The sequence below is a fragment of the Thunnus thynnus genome, chromosome 17 (genome assembly GCF_963924715.1).
Source record: "Thunnus thynnus chromosome 17, fThuThy2.1, whole genome shotgun sequence".
Taxonomy (NCBI): Eukaryota; Metazoa; Chordata; class Actinopteri; order Scombriformes; family Scombridae; genus Thunnus; species Thunnus thynnus.
Window position 1 is genome coordinate 21,813,836 of NC_089533.1, and position 16,928 is coordinate 21,830,763.

At 45.4% G+C, this 16,928-nt stretch overlaps 2 protein-coding genes across 8 annotated transcripts in view; one reads left to right on the plus strand and one right to left on the minus strand.

The window, feature by feature from the left end:
- The first annotated feature begins 2,490 nt into the window (after nt 1-2,490).
- cbx7a (chromobox homolog 7a) lies at nt 2,491-9,131 on the plus strand. 2 transcript variants are annotated; one of them, XM_067571422.1, is made up of 6 exons: nt 2,491-2,810; nt 4,005-4,048; nt 4,212-4,277; nt 4,392-4,458; nt 7,078-7,402; nt 7,485-9,131. In XM_067571422.1, the coding sequence occupies exons 1-6, from the start codon at nt 2,742-2,744 to the stop codon at nt 8,066-8,068; spliced, it is 1,155 nt and encodes a 384-aa protein (XP_067427523.1). In that variant the 5' UTR covers nt 2,491-2,741; the 3' UTR covers nt 8,069-9,131. The 2 variants fall into 2 exon arrangements, with proteins under 2 accessions (XP_067427523.1, XP_067427524.1); XM_067571423.1 differs by having other exon boundaries at nt 2,493-2,810; nt 7,078-7,393.
- A 1,988-nt stretch (nt 9,132-11,119) lies between these two features.
- ep300b (E1A binding protein p300 b) overlaps nt 11,120-16,928 on the minus strand; it is a 35,504-nt gene continuing 29,695 nt past the window's right edge. For all 6 annotated transcript variants that reach the window (XM_067570354.1, XM_067570349.1, XM_067570352.1 and 3 more), the window contains exon 30: nt 11,120-15,789. In XM_067570354.1, the coding sequence (XP_067426455.1) occupies nt 12,511-15,789 (3,279 nt within the window). In that variant the 3' untranslated portion in view covers nt 11,120-12,510. The remainder of the gene's footprint in view (nt 15,790-16,928) is intronic.

The following is a 16,928-nucleotide window of genomic DNA, read 5'->3' on the forward strand; positions in this document are numbered from 1 at the left end:
TAGGAATATTGCAACACCACATGAGAAGAAGCATGATGATTTAAGTAAGAGCTTAAACGATCAACTGAAAATGAATCAGCAACTCCTTTGATAATCAATCGTTTTCCAGCTATTTATTTAAGCAAAACAGCAGAAGAAATCAGCTGATTGCAGCTTCCCACTTCAATTAAATGTCCAGTTTCATTGATAAAGGAAGATTTTGTAAGCTTAGGACAGAGCCAGGCTAGCTGTTTCCACCTGTTTCCAATCTTTGTGCTAAGCTAAGCTAACTGGCTGTGGCCTCATATTTAATATAGAGATATGAGAGTGGTATAAATATTCTGACAGAAAGCAAATAAACATATTTCCCAAAATGTCAATTTTTTTCTTTAAAGAGCTCAATCACCGTACCATGACTGTGGATTACATTTCACTGTGATTGTACCTTAAATGATTACATATGACAAACTTGATTGATCGATTGAGATGCTACATATCACTATAAAAATATCATTGGAATATTAAAGGAATTTCTAGTGTGTTTCTACACACTCAAAAGTGAGAGGTCAAAGGTCGTATTTGGGTCGGTAGGGGTGGATCACTGTTCAGCCCTGAGCTGCTTATCAACTCTTCCTGCTGTCTCATCATCATCCAGCTTTTCAGTGGTTCCCGTAGAAACAGTTGCCATGACACCCAATGCCCGTAAGTGATGCAAGTCTTCCAGGTGCAGAGAGACCGTGGACTGTAGACCATGTGTGGGGAATGTGTGTGTGTGTGTGTGTGTGTGTGTGTGTATAGTTACAGCGAGTTTTACTGTAAACTGATCCACACCAGGCTTCGTGAAAGATAATAGGAATCTGGCTCTGGGCCTTTTTTCCACCGTAGTCACTCTACCTTCATGAGCTGTTCCCACCTGAGGGCTGGGAGTGTAGACATGCAGGTAAAAAGTTAAGTAAGAGTGTTTGTGATCACAACGATAAACACAAGACTTGGATTTTAAGAATCATCCATCTGTAAAAATAAATGTGGGCTTCAACATATCAGCAGTCATTACTGAGATCTTTAACTGTGTCGTTATACCTACTCAACCTCATCTCCGGCTGTCCTCACTGCAGATAGGTTGCTTTGCATTCAGGATGTAAGATTAAGACTTTCAGTGTTTAGCTGTTTAGTTCCATATTTGGATCAAACACGGCTGGAGGGGTGAACATTTCCACAAGAGAGCGAAGCAAGGCTTTCATTTCCATTGCAGATTCTGATCTTTCCTGGCTTTACTAATGTTACATAAAAATACATGAGCTTACACTATGTTTCATGCTCAGGCTGGATTTCAGTTTCTCACCGCACAACCTCATTTAGCTGCATTTCACCTGTGAAATCATAGTAAGTCATATTTTGAAGCTATGGTTGGACTGAAATTTTCTGTTTATTAATGGCTTAAAGCAATAGTTTAGGGAAATACATTTACAGGCTTTCTGGTGTAGAGTTAGATGATACGATTGATACCACTCTCATATGTATGCAATAAATATAAAGCTACAGCCAGGAGACGGTTAGCTTATCTTAGCATAAAGACTGGAAATGGGGAAACAGCTAGCCTGGCGCCATCCAAAGCTAACAAAATCCAACTACCAGCACCTCTAAAGGTCACTAATTATACATTAATCCATACAAAAACCAAAGCGTAAAAATGACAATTCAAGGGGTTGTGTGTCAAGCTATTTCTTGGATAGGACCAGTGATGTCCTGGCAGGTTGCGTGGTAACTGCTCCCTGCCAAGAAATAGTCTAGTGCATAAGCTGTAAAACAGCAAGTTATAGTTTTTACACTTCAGGTTTTGTACAAATTAAACAAATGAAATTTAACAGGTTAATTAGTGAGCTTTAAAGGTGCTGGTAGGCTAATTTTGTTACCTTTGGACAGAACCAGACTAGTTGTTTTCCCCTGTCTCCAGCCTTTATGCTAAGCTAAGCTAACCAGCTTCTGGCTGTAGCTTTTTATTTACTGTACAGACATTAGAGCGGTATCAATTTTATCATCTAACTCCACCAGAAAGCAAACAAGCGTATTTCCCAAGATGTCGAACTATTTCTTTAAAGTAGGAAGAATATAAGTAAAAGTTTTAAAAATAATTAAATAAACATAAAGTCATGCCACTTTGGACTCAACTTAAAAAAAAAGGTTTTTAAAGTTTAGCCCAAAAATGAAAATAAGCATTAACTAAGTTGAAGTCTTTGCTTCTTTATTGGAACTAGAACAATATTTTAAATGTAGAGATTTTTGTAAAATCACTAAAAAAATGCAGCAGTGTTTGTTGTTTTTAACAAACCTTTGAAATTTCCACTCTCAGCCTCAACTTTAGTTTCACAACAACCTTGTCCTTTAATCCCTCCTCTGTCCCTCTTCTGCACTCTGCTCCAATTTGCGTGCGCGGCCCCGCGAGCGCGGGCACGCTCTGGGGGCTCGGCCCTACGCAATGGAAAGGGGGCGCGCCCGACTTAAAGCAGCGCGTTGTGTCCAGTGTTGATGTGTCGCAGATTTTAAAAAGTGAGAGAGGCAGGCAGCTGGAGTTTGGTGAGAGGGAAGCGCAGAGGCACAACGCACAAAACAAGTGCTCACACCGGGAGCGAGCGGCTGCAGTGACACTTGTCACAGTTTTTTTCCCTCCTCCTCCTCTTTAACTATTTTTATTTCAGCACTTCGAAAAGCAGCAGAGACCCAGTTTGTTTTCTGTTTTGGAGCGTGTGGAGCAGCGCGCGGCGATGGAGCTGTCATCAATAGGAGACCAAGTGTTTGCAGTGGAGTCAATAACAAAGAAGAGAGTCAGAAAGGTAAGCAGGACAACAACTAATACACTTCATGTAACTTACATAACTTATTTTCGCTGTGCTTTTTAGCCTAATAGAGCAGTGTTCATGGAAACATCTAGAACAAAACTAGGCTACGCAGTCTCCCCACAGTTTACGCAAAAGAGATAAAAGACTCATCTGTTGTTTTATGTAGCTGCGCCAAAGTTTAACATTGTTTCAGCGCTCGGGTCGCATCCTGTAACCTTCCTGTGCAGCGGCTGAGATGCTGCAGCATGAACGTGTTTTGAAGGAGCCTACGCAGCTGTAGTAAAAATGTGAAAGGGGGTGTGTATCCTGAAAACGGGTATACGGCCAGTGTGCAGGGGAGCTACGCAGTTTATTTCGTTTACGCCAGCGAGGGGAGCAGCAGCGGCGGAGTATGTGGGTGAAACTGCTGCGTAATGTGACTGCTGCGTGATGGTGACACGCGATACGGTGGAGGAGATGTTGTGGACTGACGCGCTCACGCTTTTAACGCAGAGTACAGGGGCAGATTGTATTTAACGCAGCATGCCCCGTGTTTATATACGCGCATACTATTCCGTAAATAAATGAAAAGTGTAGTGCGACATCGCCTCCATGGAGTAGTATTGTAAAGTTTATGTAATATAATAGCAATACTATACGCTGCGTTTGATGTTTTCGTCCACCATCGGACATTGAAGCATCAGAGGAGTAATACAGTTATTTTTCAATCGGGATGACTGTGATAATTGTTTCAGCGTTGCTCAGGAGGTGAGACTTGAACGTTGCGCAACACCCAAGTTGTTTACATGTTCCCGTGGCCCCACCTATCTAAACCGCCGGTGTAATGCTCCTGACAGAGCCCGTGCATTGTCGAACCGGCCCGTGTAGCCATGTGCGGTCACGTCACCGCGATGTGGAGAGAGAAAAGCTGCTGTTTTGGAGGCCACCCAGCCCCGCTGTCATTGACGTCATCCCCCAGAAAAACACCATTTGAAAGGGAGAAAAATGTCCATGACCCTCCCTCCTTCCACACCTTAAAGTTACAGTCGTCCTTTTTCTCTGTGTGCAGCAGCAGCAACAGCAGCAGCAGCAGCTTGCTTCTGCATCGCACTGGACCGGATTAGAAGTGCAGGTTGTGTGAATGTGTTCAACTCTATGCTGCATCTCCTCTAAACGTGTCCCCCCTTCCTCTCCTCTCTCTTCTCTCAGGGTAATGTGGAGTATCTACTGAAATGGCAGGGATGGCCCCCAAAGTGAGTAAGCCTTGAGTCATCAACCAGTGACCTCATCCTTTCAATATAAACCCAGTGGCCTTTCCAAAATATGCTTCTTGGTATCCAAGCTCCATGTCTGCGTGGATAAATAGCTAGAAAGAAAGAACGAAATATTTGAATGTATGTGTGTTTGTGTTGGCAGGTACAGTACTTGGGAACCAGAGGACAATATTTTGGACCCTCGCCTGGTCCTGGCCTACGAAGAGAAGTGAGTAATCATAGAAGACTTTTTGAATGCTTGCAAAACACTATTTTCTTCTTTTTGTTGTTTCTCACTGTCTGTTTCTATTTTTCTCTGTCTGTGTTTCTACCTCTTTCCCAGTCAGGAGAAGGTCAGAGCTCTGGCCTATCGCAGGAAAGGACTCAGACCCAGGAGGCTCGTCCTGCGGGTAGCGACACTTTCCTTTCTTTTTGGCTTACAACTCTTCACTAGCCCTTACTGCACAGCGCAGAGTTTGTAAACACAGTTTCACCTTTAGCCAGGTCATGATTGATGGATTGGTTAAAAATTTTGAGCATCTCAAAAAAAGACCTCAGACAGGTACGCTTTGAGTTGAGCAATTAAAAAAATTAGTGCACCATTGTCACATATATTGTGATAAATTAAAGGGGTACTCCATCAATTTAATTGTACACTTCCATAAAGTTGCGTGACTCACAAAAGACAGATTAAAACAAGAATGGTTCAAATCTAAGCAGCAGAGGCTGAGATATCCTGACTTTAAGTGTCTAGTACGAGTCAAGCTCCAAAAACACTGGATACTACAATTTCATAATTCAAATCAATAGCACCTTTTCAGTTTCAATCCAAGCTGAGATAACCCTGATGACATCACTATGACATCATCTGGTGGGGGGGGGGGGTTACTTTGGAAAGCTCCCTGTAAATATGAGTATTTATGTGTAAACTTGGTGGAATGCCCCTTTAATTACAGCAATATATTACCAGTGTTTCCCCTATAATTGTACAGGCCAGCGAGAACCCCCGCCAGGCCAAAAACTTTTTTTTTTTTATGCCAAAAATAACACAAAATATCCATTCTTTTGGAAATCAACAGCGTTTGGGGGGGCTCTGTGTACCACTGTTGTGAAATGTGAGTCAACCTCTGTCTCGTTGCCCGGGAAACTCTTGGTAGCGTAGCTCCGTTAAGGAATAGGGCAGTGCGTAATATGTGTGTGTAGCGAGTGTAAGAGAGTGAGCAGCAGAAAAGTGACGGCGAATGTGAGCGGAGGAAAAGGTTAGCAGGAAGTTGTCAGTCTGGCAGTAAATGTACAGTACAGACTACAGTGTGTCAGTTAATAAATGACAACTTTTCAAGACAAAGAAAAGTCACTGTCTGTTAACCCAACAATGGGTTAGCGTACTCTGACGACGCTCACTTATGGTGGACTGTCCTTTAAGGGGGACCAGTTAATCTTATTTAAGTGTCAGTCTCATCCACTCCTAAACAGAGAAATGAGTCTAATGAGTTTTGCTCAGCGCACCCCCCCACCACCCCAAAGCAGTCAACCTAGGGGAAACAGAAAATAAAAGGAAAAACTCCCCCTAAAACACTGACTCATTGTTTAATAACAGCAGTTAGTGTTTCACTTTCTGTTATCCTTCTGGGCACGTTTCGTGGTTTGGTGACTGTCCGACCGTCACGTTGAGCAACAAAAGTTTCAATAACTAAAGACAACTGAAAGGACATGTTGTTTTCTTGAGTGAAGGGTGTGGCGTAACGGACACTTTGCTTTTCTTTTCATTACTGCCGTTGTTCTCTCCAAAAGAGGTCACACACCAGTTTTGGAGTTTGATAAAAGAAATTCGGCGAAATTTCAAACTTAGACAAGGCAAGTTACGATAAATGGGGTTCAAATGGGGTATTTCAGAATTTCAAAAAGTAGGGTATTACTTTTAACAGATAAGGCAGCTGATATTCTGTATTTTTGTTATTGTCAACCAATTTCTTGAAAAGACCAAAGCCAACAATGTGTTAGTCTGTTTCTTCGTGACTCTTTCTCCTCTGCTGTCCCAGAGGCACTTGGCTCCAAGCCCGTTAGTTCTCAGTGAAGATGTAAATCTTAAAAAATGGCTCAAAAATATATTTTTTCTTTTTTAAAAAAATGGCTAATTATTTCCTTAAACAGCGGGCACTGTAGTTTATATCAACATTTTATTGAACAGGAGTAAGGTCGTACTCACACCAAATCAGGTGTTGCAGCACTCAGCCGCAGGCTTGAGCGGAGGGGTGTGGGGTTGTGGGCGTGTTTGTGCTCTAAAACGTGACCGCTGTGAAACAATTAGAAAATAACGTTTCATTGATCTGATTCACTGGCTTTCTCGCTACCAGCGCTCCCTCTCTTCATTCACTCTCTAGCTCGCTCAACCACAGCTGCTCTCTCGCTCGCTGGTGCTCTCAGCTCTCTCTCTCTCTTTCTCTCATCTTTTTTAAAATGAGTTGGGAAGCCGACAGCAAAGCCTAAGAGAAATGTCCTCCCCTCCTCCTGGTCAGAGTTTTACAGCTCTGATCAGTCTGATCGACGACTGTGATTGGCCGCCACAGCGTGACGTTGGGTTGCATTTATCCAAAAGTTTACTCTGGATCAACTTTCTCGCTGCAGGCTGCTGCAGCGCCACTGCGGCCAAAACCCCCACAGCCTAAAAGCCACTGAACCCATTCAAATGAACGTTGTGGTGTTTTTGCCACACCGCCTGATTTGGTATTTACAGCAGCAGGATGTTGTCGGTGGGATTGAGTCAAAATAAACTACAATGTCCATGTTCATGGTAATGAAGGAGCAGTGTAACAGTGAGGCTCACTGAACGTCAACAGTTGGATACACAGATAATACTTCGTAGATCAGTTCACTGTTGGTTTTGTTTTTTTCATGGAATTTGTTGACTACATTTCCTATAAAAGTTCTTTCTGGTATAGAACTGACTCTGGATACGTAGTGTAGCTGTTGTCATAAAATGAACGCAGTAATGATCAATCTGTTAAACTGTCACCTTCTCTCTGACCCAGAACATCTTTGCCATGGACCTCCGCAGTGCCCACAAGGTCCCGGACAAGCCTCCGCCCCGGCTACGCCTCTCCCTCACCCGCTCCATGAGCACAGATGTGGACCAGGGCGAGCGGGGCAGCATGTACTGTCGTCAAGCCAGACGGAGGAGCAAGTATAGGGCGTCCAAACGAGGGCCAGATGGACCCTCAAACAAACCCATCCGTCCACCCAGGAAGAAGGAGGAGTCCATGGAGGAGGACTGGGGCGGCACCAGCGAAGAAGAGAAGCAGGAGTCTGAAAGCACCACTGAGGAGAGACGTGAAGACAGTTTATACGGTTTGTCAAGTCAGTCACTTAGAAATCCAGTCACTCAGTCATGACTTTTGACCTTTAAAAATCAACAAAAATGTCTGTTTCTGTCTTGAAGGTCAGTCCGAGTGCAGTTCCCCTCCCCTGCTGGAGCGACAGGACTTGGAGATGGAGGTGGAGGAGAAGGTGGAGGCCGACCTGACAGCAGTAGGCACAGAGATATGGACTGACAGAGCAGGCGGAGGGACGTCCGAAATAAGACTCAACCAAACATTTGCGTGCGACCAATCAAAGGACAGCGCCTCAGTGCCTGAGGCCGGACAAGGGGATGTTGTTACTGTGGGCAACAGGTCAGAGTGGGACAGAGGTGAGGCGGGTGTGGCGTCAGGGTCGGAGTGTCTGAGTCACAGATCAGAGGGAGGCGTTTGTCAGAGAAACAACACAACCTCGGTGATAGTGAGCGTTCAGGAGAGCAGCGAGACAGCAGGTGACACCACCGCTGTCTGCTCGGCTGCAGAAGCACGGAGGGAGGAAGTGAGAGGCGACAATCAGAGCGTTACTATGACAACACCAGGCAGTCAGACTGATCCCGCTGAAGCAGAGCATCCTGGGAAGGTGATTGTGACAGAAGTGACTATCAACTCCTTGACGGTGACTTTTAAAGAAGCCACGGTGGCTGAAGGCTTCTTTAAGGGCTACTGAACGCAGAGAAAGAGAGATCAAAATAACCATAATTAGACTTGCCACTCATTTTCTACATGTAAATAGTCGTATATGTAAGATAATTCTTCATGTTTACAAAGCTACACTCATTTCCTGCTGAGTTCAATGAAGAAATTATTGCCTTTGAATGAAAAGTGAGTGGTAATTTTATCATTGTGGCTCATTTATTAGGAGTGATAAGAAACAAGAGTCCCCTAAAAATGTGCTAAAATCATTTTCACATTGCAATCCAGCAGACAAAATAGATCTCAGTGGCAGGTTTCCTTCCTGGGGCTGCTGGGTTTACTGAGAGCGGGAGACAGATGGTGAGACAGCAGTCGAGTCTATAACAATACAGACCACATACTACTTCCATGCAGCTACTTTCTCCAGTCGTCTTCAGTGCTTTCCAGATACCAGTCTCAGATCTGTTCTCGGGGCCTGTTTCAGTCGCTCCTTTTCTTACGAATAATGTTTTGTAAAGATATCGCTCTTTTCCAGTATTCACACAGAGTTAACCGCATGCCCTGTCAGTCTGTGCCACACATGCACAAAGCCCTGTCCTGTGTGTTATTGAAGAGGTTTATTTCTGTCACAAAAGAAATAAAACAAAGGAGAGAACTAATACCCGCCGCTCAGATGAAGTTCTGCGTTTCAAGGAGGAGGGATGCACAAAAAAAGAAGTACACAGTTGTGTTTGCTGTCTCTGTCTTTTTACTTTTCAAGTATGAAATGCTACCTGGTTCTATTTTTGTATTACCAATTGATAGTCCACTCTTTTCACTAGCCTTTGTGCATCTCAAAAGAGGAAGTATCAGTTTACACCGCCGCTGTTAAACGCCGTGTAGGGTAATGTACAAATGGAAGCAAACGTACAGTACGTTAGGTCAGACAGTAGTGAGCTGTTATTTATTGCATGTCACATGTATAAGCTAAACTAACTTATGTCACGTATGTGTCTGAATCCGTCTTTCTCTGACAAAGATGAATTGTCAAACATGTCTTTTCTCTGAAAATGAATTTTTATTTTGACTGCATTTCCAATAAATATGTACTAAAATAACTGTTTCCTGGAGCTCATTTAATATTTGGGATTACTGACTGCAAGTTGAAGTAGTTTTATGTATATTACATGATAAATATGGGGAAGAGGAGTCTTAACATGACAGCAAGACCTGAAATACAAATTATGAAAGAGTGAAGTAACTAACAGCGTCTACTCCTGCTCATGTAGTAAAGTAACTTATGTGCAACCGACTTGTATTTTAATTTATTTTACAGATCCGCTGTTGTTTTGCAGCCAACAGCGTCCCCAAAGTTACCTCCCGGCTCACTGCTGAGGCCTGAAAGTCAACACACAGCAGCTCTCTGTTTGATTTATGATCCACTTGGATTTTGGGGCGCTATTAAGCAGCACAACAAATCCAGGGAGAGAATCTTTTAAAGTCAGCCTCTGAAATATAACTCACTCATTTTTCCTCTATTGAAAGCTGCAGCTTTTTACTTCAACTTCAGCCATGTTTAAAACAGCAGAGCTACTCAAAGTCTGGTAAAATATGTGTAAAAAGTTCTTCCCAGTTCTTTCCACCACTGAATGTGTTTTCCATCCATTATTGCTGTCTTGACATTGAACCATCATGCCTCCATGTATCGCCACTAGAGGGCATGTCCTTCCCAGGAAAGACAATTTACTGTAAGTGACGCAATTGAGTGTAAGTTAATAGTCTCTGATTCATAGGCTCAGTATGTCATGAGTGTGCCGTGGAAGTGGGGGATTAGAGTGTGTGTGGGTAGATACTAACAAGGAACATCATTTACAACTCATCAGCTATAACCATACATACTCCTGTAAATGTGAAAGAGTGGTTGAGCTGGTAAAGGGAAAATTACACTATTTGTCCTGCAAAAACCTCAAGATTCTGTACAAAAGTCAGCACGAGGCTTTGGAGACTTATGTCAGTGAAAATGTAGAAGTGAGCACACTGATCACTATAAACCAGCTGATGTGAGGAGCTCAGGGCGTGACGGAGAGGCTGACATGTAGCTTTCCTGCTCTTTTTGACTTTGGGATATAAACTAGTTGTGATCAGAGAGGATTTCAGCATAGTTGATCTAATTTTCTTACAGGATAAGAAATGACTGCAGATGTTTGAGATTAAAGCTTCACAACAAAATTAAAATTATTTTAATAAAATGTATTTATAAAAACGTTAAAACCTGGGAGTATGGATAAATGCACTTGGTCAAACATTTTTGTCAGATTTGAAGGGAATCAAAGTTTTACTCAGCAGTTATTCAGGTAACTCAGTCAGACCTGCTGATGTCCGATGCTCCATGTAATCTTCTTAACTTGAAGGCAGGTACTAAAAGGTTTCATGCATCACAGCAGGTGTCGTCTTTTTTAAAGGTTGATGTGCGATAGATGATTTTACGGCTGGAATTTATTTTTCAACCTAAAATATCTTATTTTGTCCTCCTGACAAATGGTTCACAACCCAAAGATATTCAGTTTACTGTAAGAGGACTGAAAAAAACAGGAAATATTCATATATGAGAAGCTGGAACCAGAGAATCTCAGCAACCTTAGAAATGACTCAAATGATTATCACAATAGTTGGCGATTCATTTTCTGAAAATCGATTAATCTTTGCAGCTCTACATGAACATATACAACCTATAAAAATATTTACCCCACTTCACAGTTTTAATGTTTTGTTTTTCAACATTGAATCAAAGTAGATTTAACACTAATCGACAGAAAAACATCCTTGATCTCAACAAATATAAAATACTTGCACTTGCATGTTTTTGGTGTTGTCCTATTAAAGGGGGTGAATTCTTCTGCGGTCATGTATTTAGTATTTGTAATTTAGATCATTTTATAGAGATGCAAGTTTTTTTCTGTTGATCAGTGTAAAAAACACATTAAATCTCCTTTGATTCGTTGTAATCATAAATAATAAATAGTAATAAAAACGGGAAAAGGGAGGTGAATATGTTTCAAATACCTGTTCTTATTTCTAACAAACAGCCACATGCAGGACGCATCACTATTGGTAATTTTCATTTTATTATAAAAAAACAGTATTTGAGTCCACAGTTTGTGTTTCCTTTGTACAGTAAAAAATATTAAATTAAACTCCCAAAGTTCTTAGCAGAAAGATAAAGAGGATGGAGTTTGGGGAGGGGGAGAGCAACTTCCCCCAGAGGAGGAGGAGGAGGAGGAGGAGGAGGAGGAGGAGGAGGAGGAGGAGGGGGGATTTAAAGTCCAAGGGAAGCAGCAAAGGGGACGAGGCAGAAAGAGACGGAGACAGACTGCTCAGATCTCCTCCTTTCTCCTCATTTCTGTGCAACACAGTTCATTTGGATCAATATCCTCTGTTTACTCCAAACAGTAGAATCCTAAAAACACTAAAAGGAGCCCACCCCGCTCATTTTTTCACATCCCAGCCCATGTACTCAAAAAGTTACAGGCACACAGGTATGCACCCCCCCTCCCCAAGCCTCCACTGCTCCATATTAAGTGTCTTTAAAGGAAGGAGTGCACACACATTCGAGGGAGAGGGCTTGCATGTTTGCGAGGGAAGAGTCCCTTCCAGCATGATAGATGTCCGTTACAGAAGCTGGCTGGGACGTCACGATGTGTCCGTTCAACATCTCAAACTCACAGCAGACCCTCAACAACTGCAAAAAAAACACTGACATTTCATTATTCCCACCTGGACAGACCCAACTAAAGACATCTAAAGTGAAATGAAATATCCACTAATCCCCCGTCTTAACAGTCAATAACAAAAATATATTTCTATACGAATTGTAGCAGTCTTAGGGTACATAACACCCCCCGCCCCCCCTCCCCCCGAAAAGAAAACAATAAATAAAGCAAACCCAAACATTTAAAAAGGAAGATATGCATCATGTTTGGATTTACATTAATAATAATCCACATCACTCTGCAAAACAGAAATAGACAGAATGAATGATGGGAAACAAACAAAAAAAAAGTTCTTTGCATTAAATCATTTCCTCTTTAATTCTTGTCCACTTTTAAAATCTTAAAAACGTTTCTTAAAAAAGGCAAGTACCCCTATTTACCCCCAAACCCCGAAAATATTACCTTTCTTGTATTCTGCAAGAGGTGGAGGTAGGGGGTGCTAGAGAAACCATCCCCCTCTTTGTCCACAATTGGCAAAAAAATATATTAACAGCAATAACTTACAATTTATTTATTCTAATTTATTTAACGACTGCTTGATTTATTGTTCATCTCCCATAGGAAGTTCAGTTCAATGCATCTTTATTGAAAACATTTTAAATAACATTTAATAATAGTATAAAAAAGAAAGGCTAAGTAATAACAATAACACTGTCCTGGGTGAGTGCAGTTTGTGCGAAGAATCACAGAGCTTTTCCAGCTCAACTTGACACGTTAAGTAGAATTCCTACATGATGTCCAAAGGGTTGTGATTCATGTTCTGACCCAGCGGGTCCTGACTGTTGCCCCCTGGCCCGTGGAGACCCACCATGCCACTCAGCTGAGATAGCATAGCGCTCTGGTCCGACCCAAACTGTTCCATAGAGTTCTGTTGCTGCTGCTGGGTCGTTGGCTGTTGCTGTTGTACCATACCCGGGTGGTGCTGGTTCAGGTGGCCCGGATGTGGGGAGCCCGTCTGCATCTGGGGGGAGATGTGATGTGGGGAGGGCTGAGGCTGCATGCGTGGGGACGGGCTGGAGTGTGGCGGCTGGGACTGGGGTCTGGGTGAGGGCTGTGGGGATCGCACCTGGTTAGCCAGGGATGTGGGCAGCGCCTGGCCCTGCAGGTGTGGGTGGGGGGACTGGGCCATCTGCTGTGGCTGCTGAGGGCTCATGGGATTGCTGTGCTGAGCTGGTGACCCCCCAGGACCAAGATGCTGCTGCTGCTGCTGGAGCATCCTCTGATGGAGGGCCTGCTGGAGAAGGGCCTGAGAAGATTGAGGAGGGGGGCCACCTTGAGTGGGTTGAGGGCCCTGAGGTGGCTGTTGAGGACCCCCTACACCCCCTCCACCTGGCCCTGCATCACCTCCTGGCAGGCCAGCCATGGCGTTCTGCTGCTGCATCTGGAGGTGGTGCTGGTGCTGGAGCCTCTGTTGCAGTGCAGCTGTGGCCTGCTGCTGCGCCACCGACCCTGGGTAACCTTGGCCCTGCTGGCCCGGGGGACCACCAGCCTGCTGAGGACCAAGAGGTGGGCCGCTGGGTGGGCCTCCCACTGGAGGAGGCTGCATTCCAGGTTGTCCCATGTAGCCCTGCCCCTGTGGTGGCTGTGGCTGCTGGAACTGGCCGTGATTTACTCCCATTTGCTGTTGTTGCTGCTGCTGCTGCTGCTGCTGCTGCTGTTGTTGTTGCTGCTGCTGCTGCTGCTGCTGCAGATGCCGCCTCATGAGCAGTTCTCTAAACTGGGGACTGTTGAGATTTGCCATTTGTGGCCCCTGGCCCTGCATACCTCTTCCTCCACCTTGCTGCTGTTGTTGCTGCTGCTGCTGCTGGAGAGCTGCCACTTGCTGCTGTTGTAAACTGCTGAGCATCGGCCTCTGCTGCTGTTGTAACTGCTGCTGCTGTTGCTGCTGCTGCTGCTGCTGTAGCTGGGCCATAGCGGCCATGTTGACATTCGTCCCTCCCTGGCCGCCCATGTGCATCCCTGGCTGGCCAGCACCTGCAGCATTCATGTTCACCTGCTGCCCTCCTCCTGCCATGACATTACCAACAGGACCCCCTGTGGGACCAGGACCTCCTGGGACCCCTCCAGGGACCCCACCTGGGACTACACCTGGGACCCCACCTGGTCCACCAGGGCCCCCCTGCCCCCCCTTGTATTTTGAGGCCCTCTGTTTAATAAAAGCAGCCATAAGCTGTGGGTTAGACCGCAAGATGTTGAGAACTTGCTGCTGCTGAACTGGTGAGCTAGGTGAGCGGAGAGTCCGTAACAGCTCCTGGAGGGCTGCCTGGGGGATGTTCCCACCAGCAGCCCCTGGGATACCAGCAACTCCAGGGAGAGCTCCCCCTGGGACCCCACCACCAGCACCTTGCTGTTGCTGTTGTGCCATATTCATCAAGGCAGCATGGCCCTGAGCTTGTTGGTGCTGCTGCTGCTGCTGTTGTTGTTGCATTTGCTGCTGCTGCTGCTGTTGTTGTTGTTGAGCTGCCATCATGGCTTGATGGCCCATTTGGCTCATCATAGCTTGCCTCTGTTGGGGCGGCATCCCCTGGCCTGTCCACTGCTGTTGCTGTTGTTGCGGGTTTTGAAGTGGAGCACCCATCCTCTGCTGTTGAAGCTGCACCTGAGGGGGGAGCTGGCCCTGGGGCAGGTTACCCTGCTGGGGGGGTTGCTGCATGGGCCCACCAGTGCCAACCATCATCCCTGGAGGAGCACCTTGTTGTTGATCCATGTGGGCCCGAGCAGCTGCCACTGCTGCTTGGGTCTGCGGTGGCATGCCCTGGGGTCCAACTATCCCTACTTGCCCTGGGTGACCCATGGCCATCTGTTGACCTTGACCCTGTTGATGGTGGGGGTGAGGAGGCATCAAGCCTGCAGCTGCCTGGGCTGCTTGTCTCTGTAGAGCCATCTTCCTCTGAGCATCGGCTACCTGTTGGATCTTCATAGCAATTTCTACTGCTGCCGGTGGAGGGCCGGAAGGTGGCTGCTGTTGCTGCTGTGGAAGAGGAGGCTGGCTCTGGGGCTGGTTGGGAGGTTGTTGGCCCCCAACATTTCCAGCCATGACCGCGCCACCAGGCTGCTGCTGAGGAGGTGTTGCAGAACCAAGAACCGGTTTTCCCTGGGACTGATGGATTGGGGAGGAGCCTGGGGGTCTGCTGGTATATGGAGGCAAATTGTTGGGGTGCTGCTGGAGCTGCTGGGGGTTGGTCCCTGCTCCTGCTCCACTTTGCTGCTGCTGCTGGACCTGAGGGTGCATCTGCTGCTGATGTTGGGGAGAGCTCATCATCCCCCCAGCCCCGCTGCCTCCACCCCCCATCTGCTGGAATTGGTGATGAAGGTGGTGCTGAGGAGGTATTCCACCTTGTGAGGGCATCCCACCTGGCTGCTGTTGCTGCTGGACTCCCGGTCCAGGGCCCATTACTTGCTGTGGGACTGGAGGCATGGTCTGAGTCGGGGTCTGGGGAGTTGGAGGTTGGGTTCCACCAGATGTGGGAGTACTGGGTGCAGTGGTGCCATTGTTCCCTGGCGATGGAAGTCCTACAACAGGTCCTCCCGGTGGCCCTCCAGCTGGCTGCCCCACCCGCTGCATGCTGGCCATCCTCCTTCTTAACATCTGGGCCTGCTGGAGCCTGTGCTGCAGCTGTTGCTGCCGGAGCTTTTGCTTGATGTTCAGGCAGAACGGGACGGGACATTTGTTCTCCTGACAGTGTTTGGCATGGTAGCAGCACAAAGCAATGAGCTGCTTGCAGATGGGACAGCCGCCGTTCGTCTTGCGCTTGCAGCCTTTTGTGTGCTGAACAACACGCTTCATCTTCTGGCAGGACGGCAGGGAGCAGTTGGCGTTGCGGCACTGGCATGCGTGGACCAGCGACTGGATGCAGCGCTGGATGCTGAGGCGACGAGAGTCTCCAGGGCTCTGGGTAGCTGCTGCTGCCTGGTTGTTGCTGTCATCGTCCAGTCCAAGCCCCAGTTTATCCATCTTGTGCTCATGACCTTTAGTGTTGTAGCAGGTGATGCACAAGTCATAGTCCTGAAGAGGGAAGGGAAAAAAGAGAGATGGGAAAATAAATATGAATTCATGCACTTGATTAATTAATACAGGTTAAAACTTTACAGGAAAACAATAATCAACATTATGTACATTGATTGTACATCAGCACAACCACTACATTTTGTGCCATCCTGTCTCAAACTGTGTAGTGTCTTGGCTTGGCTTTTGATAAGCCTTCAAACTGATTAATCTTGGTTTGCCACCGTTCCCTACAGCGAGGTGCCCACATTAACGCACACCACGCAGCCTTTTTCAATATTTTCCCTTTATGCAACAGTCATTGCAGCTCATTGCTTTGTGCTCTAGAGAAACATCAGCGAGCCTTTGTGACTCTTCTTCTGCCTAGATTTTACAAACTTTTATCTGAGACTATTGATGAGTGACACTCCAGTCGCAATAATTGTTTGGGTTCACAGGTAGCACAGGGGAACAAAAGAGTCGCCCACCACCGCAGAGACCATGATTCAGTCAGTTTGGCTGGGAACTGGCTGGTTCTTTTTCACTACACTAGCGGCTCCTACTGGTTGGTCAAAGCACCAGTGTGGGAGACCTGAGACTGCTGTTGACTCTATGTGTATCAAAAGGTATCACATGGCTTTCTACACCCTCTCCAGGCCAAAAGCCATAGTGGAGTTAGCAGTGACAATGACTGCAGTGCAAAGGAATTGGTTGTTCCAAATTGGAGGGGAGAAAAAATATTACAAAATTGTAGGAAAGACGGAAAAAGCACGTCTGTCATACTAACAGGCTTCTATTGTCTGAATAAATAAATGTTTTACCTCATCTATTCAGCAGCCACTATCATGAAAAAGAAACCCAATGGATTTGTGCTTTGAAATATACCTATATATTACTTATGCCTTTGAAATATAAAATTCCAATAACTACCCTAATTCAAAATGGTAAACAATTATACAAAAAACAAACAAAATGGAAACCCATGTGAGATGTCCCAGTCTCAAAAATGGTGGGGTAGTCTATATTTACTTTTTAAAATAAGTGACCTTAGAGTTTTAGGTGACAAAGTGGGCTTATTAATATTACTGCCACAAAGCACCCAACTATGTCTGTGCAGGAATTCATCATTATTTTGGAAAAACATTGTTTATCCTGTCAAC

Excerpts from the sequence above, each read along its gene's own strand:
- cbx7a (XM_067571422.1), top strand. The coding sequence starts at position 2,742 with ATGGAGCTGTCATCAATAGGAGACCAAGTGTTTGCAGTGGAGTCAATA. Across the intron at positions 4,049-4,211 it reads TGGCAGGGATGGCCCCCAAA|GTACAGTACTTGGGAACCAG; the intron begins GTGAGTAAGCCT and ends TTGTGTTGGCAG. Across the intron at positions 7,403-7,484 it reads CAGTTTATACGGTTTGTCAA|GTCAGTCCGAGTGCAGTTCC; the intron begins GTCAGTCACTTA and ends TCTGTCTTGAAG.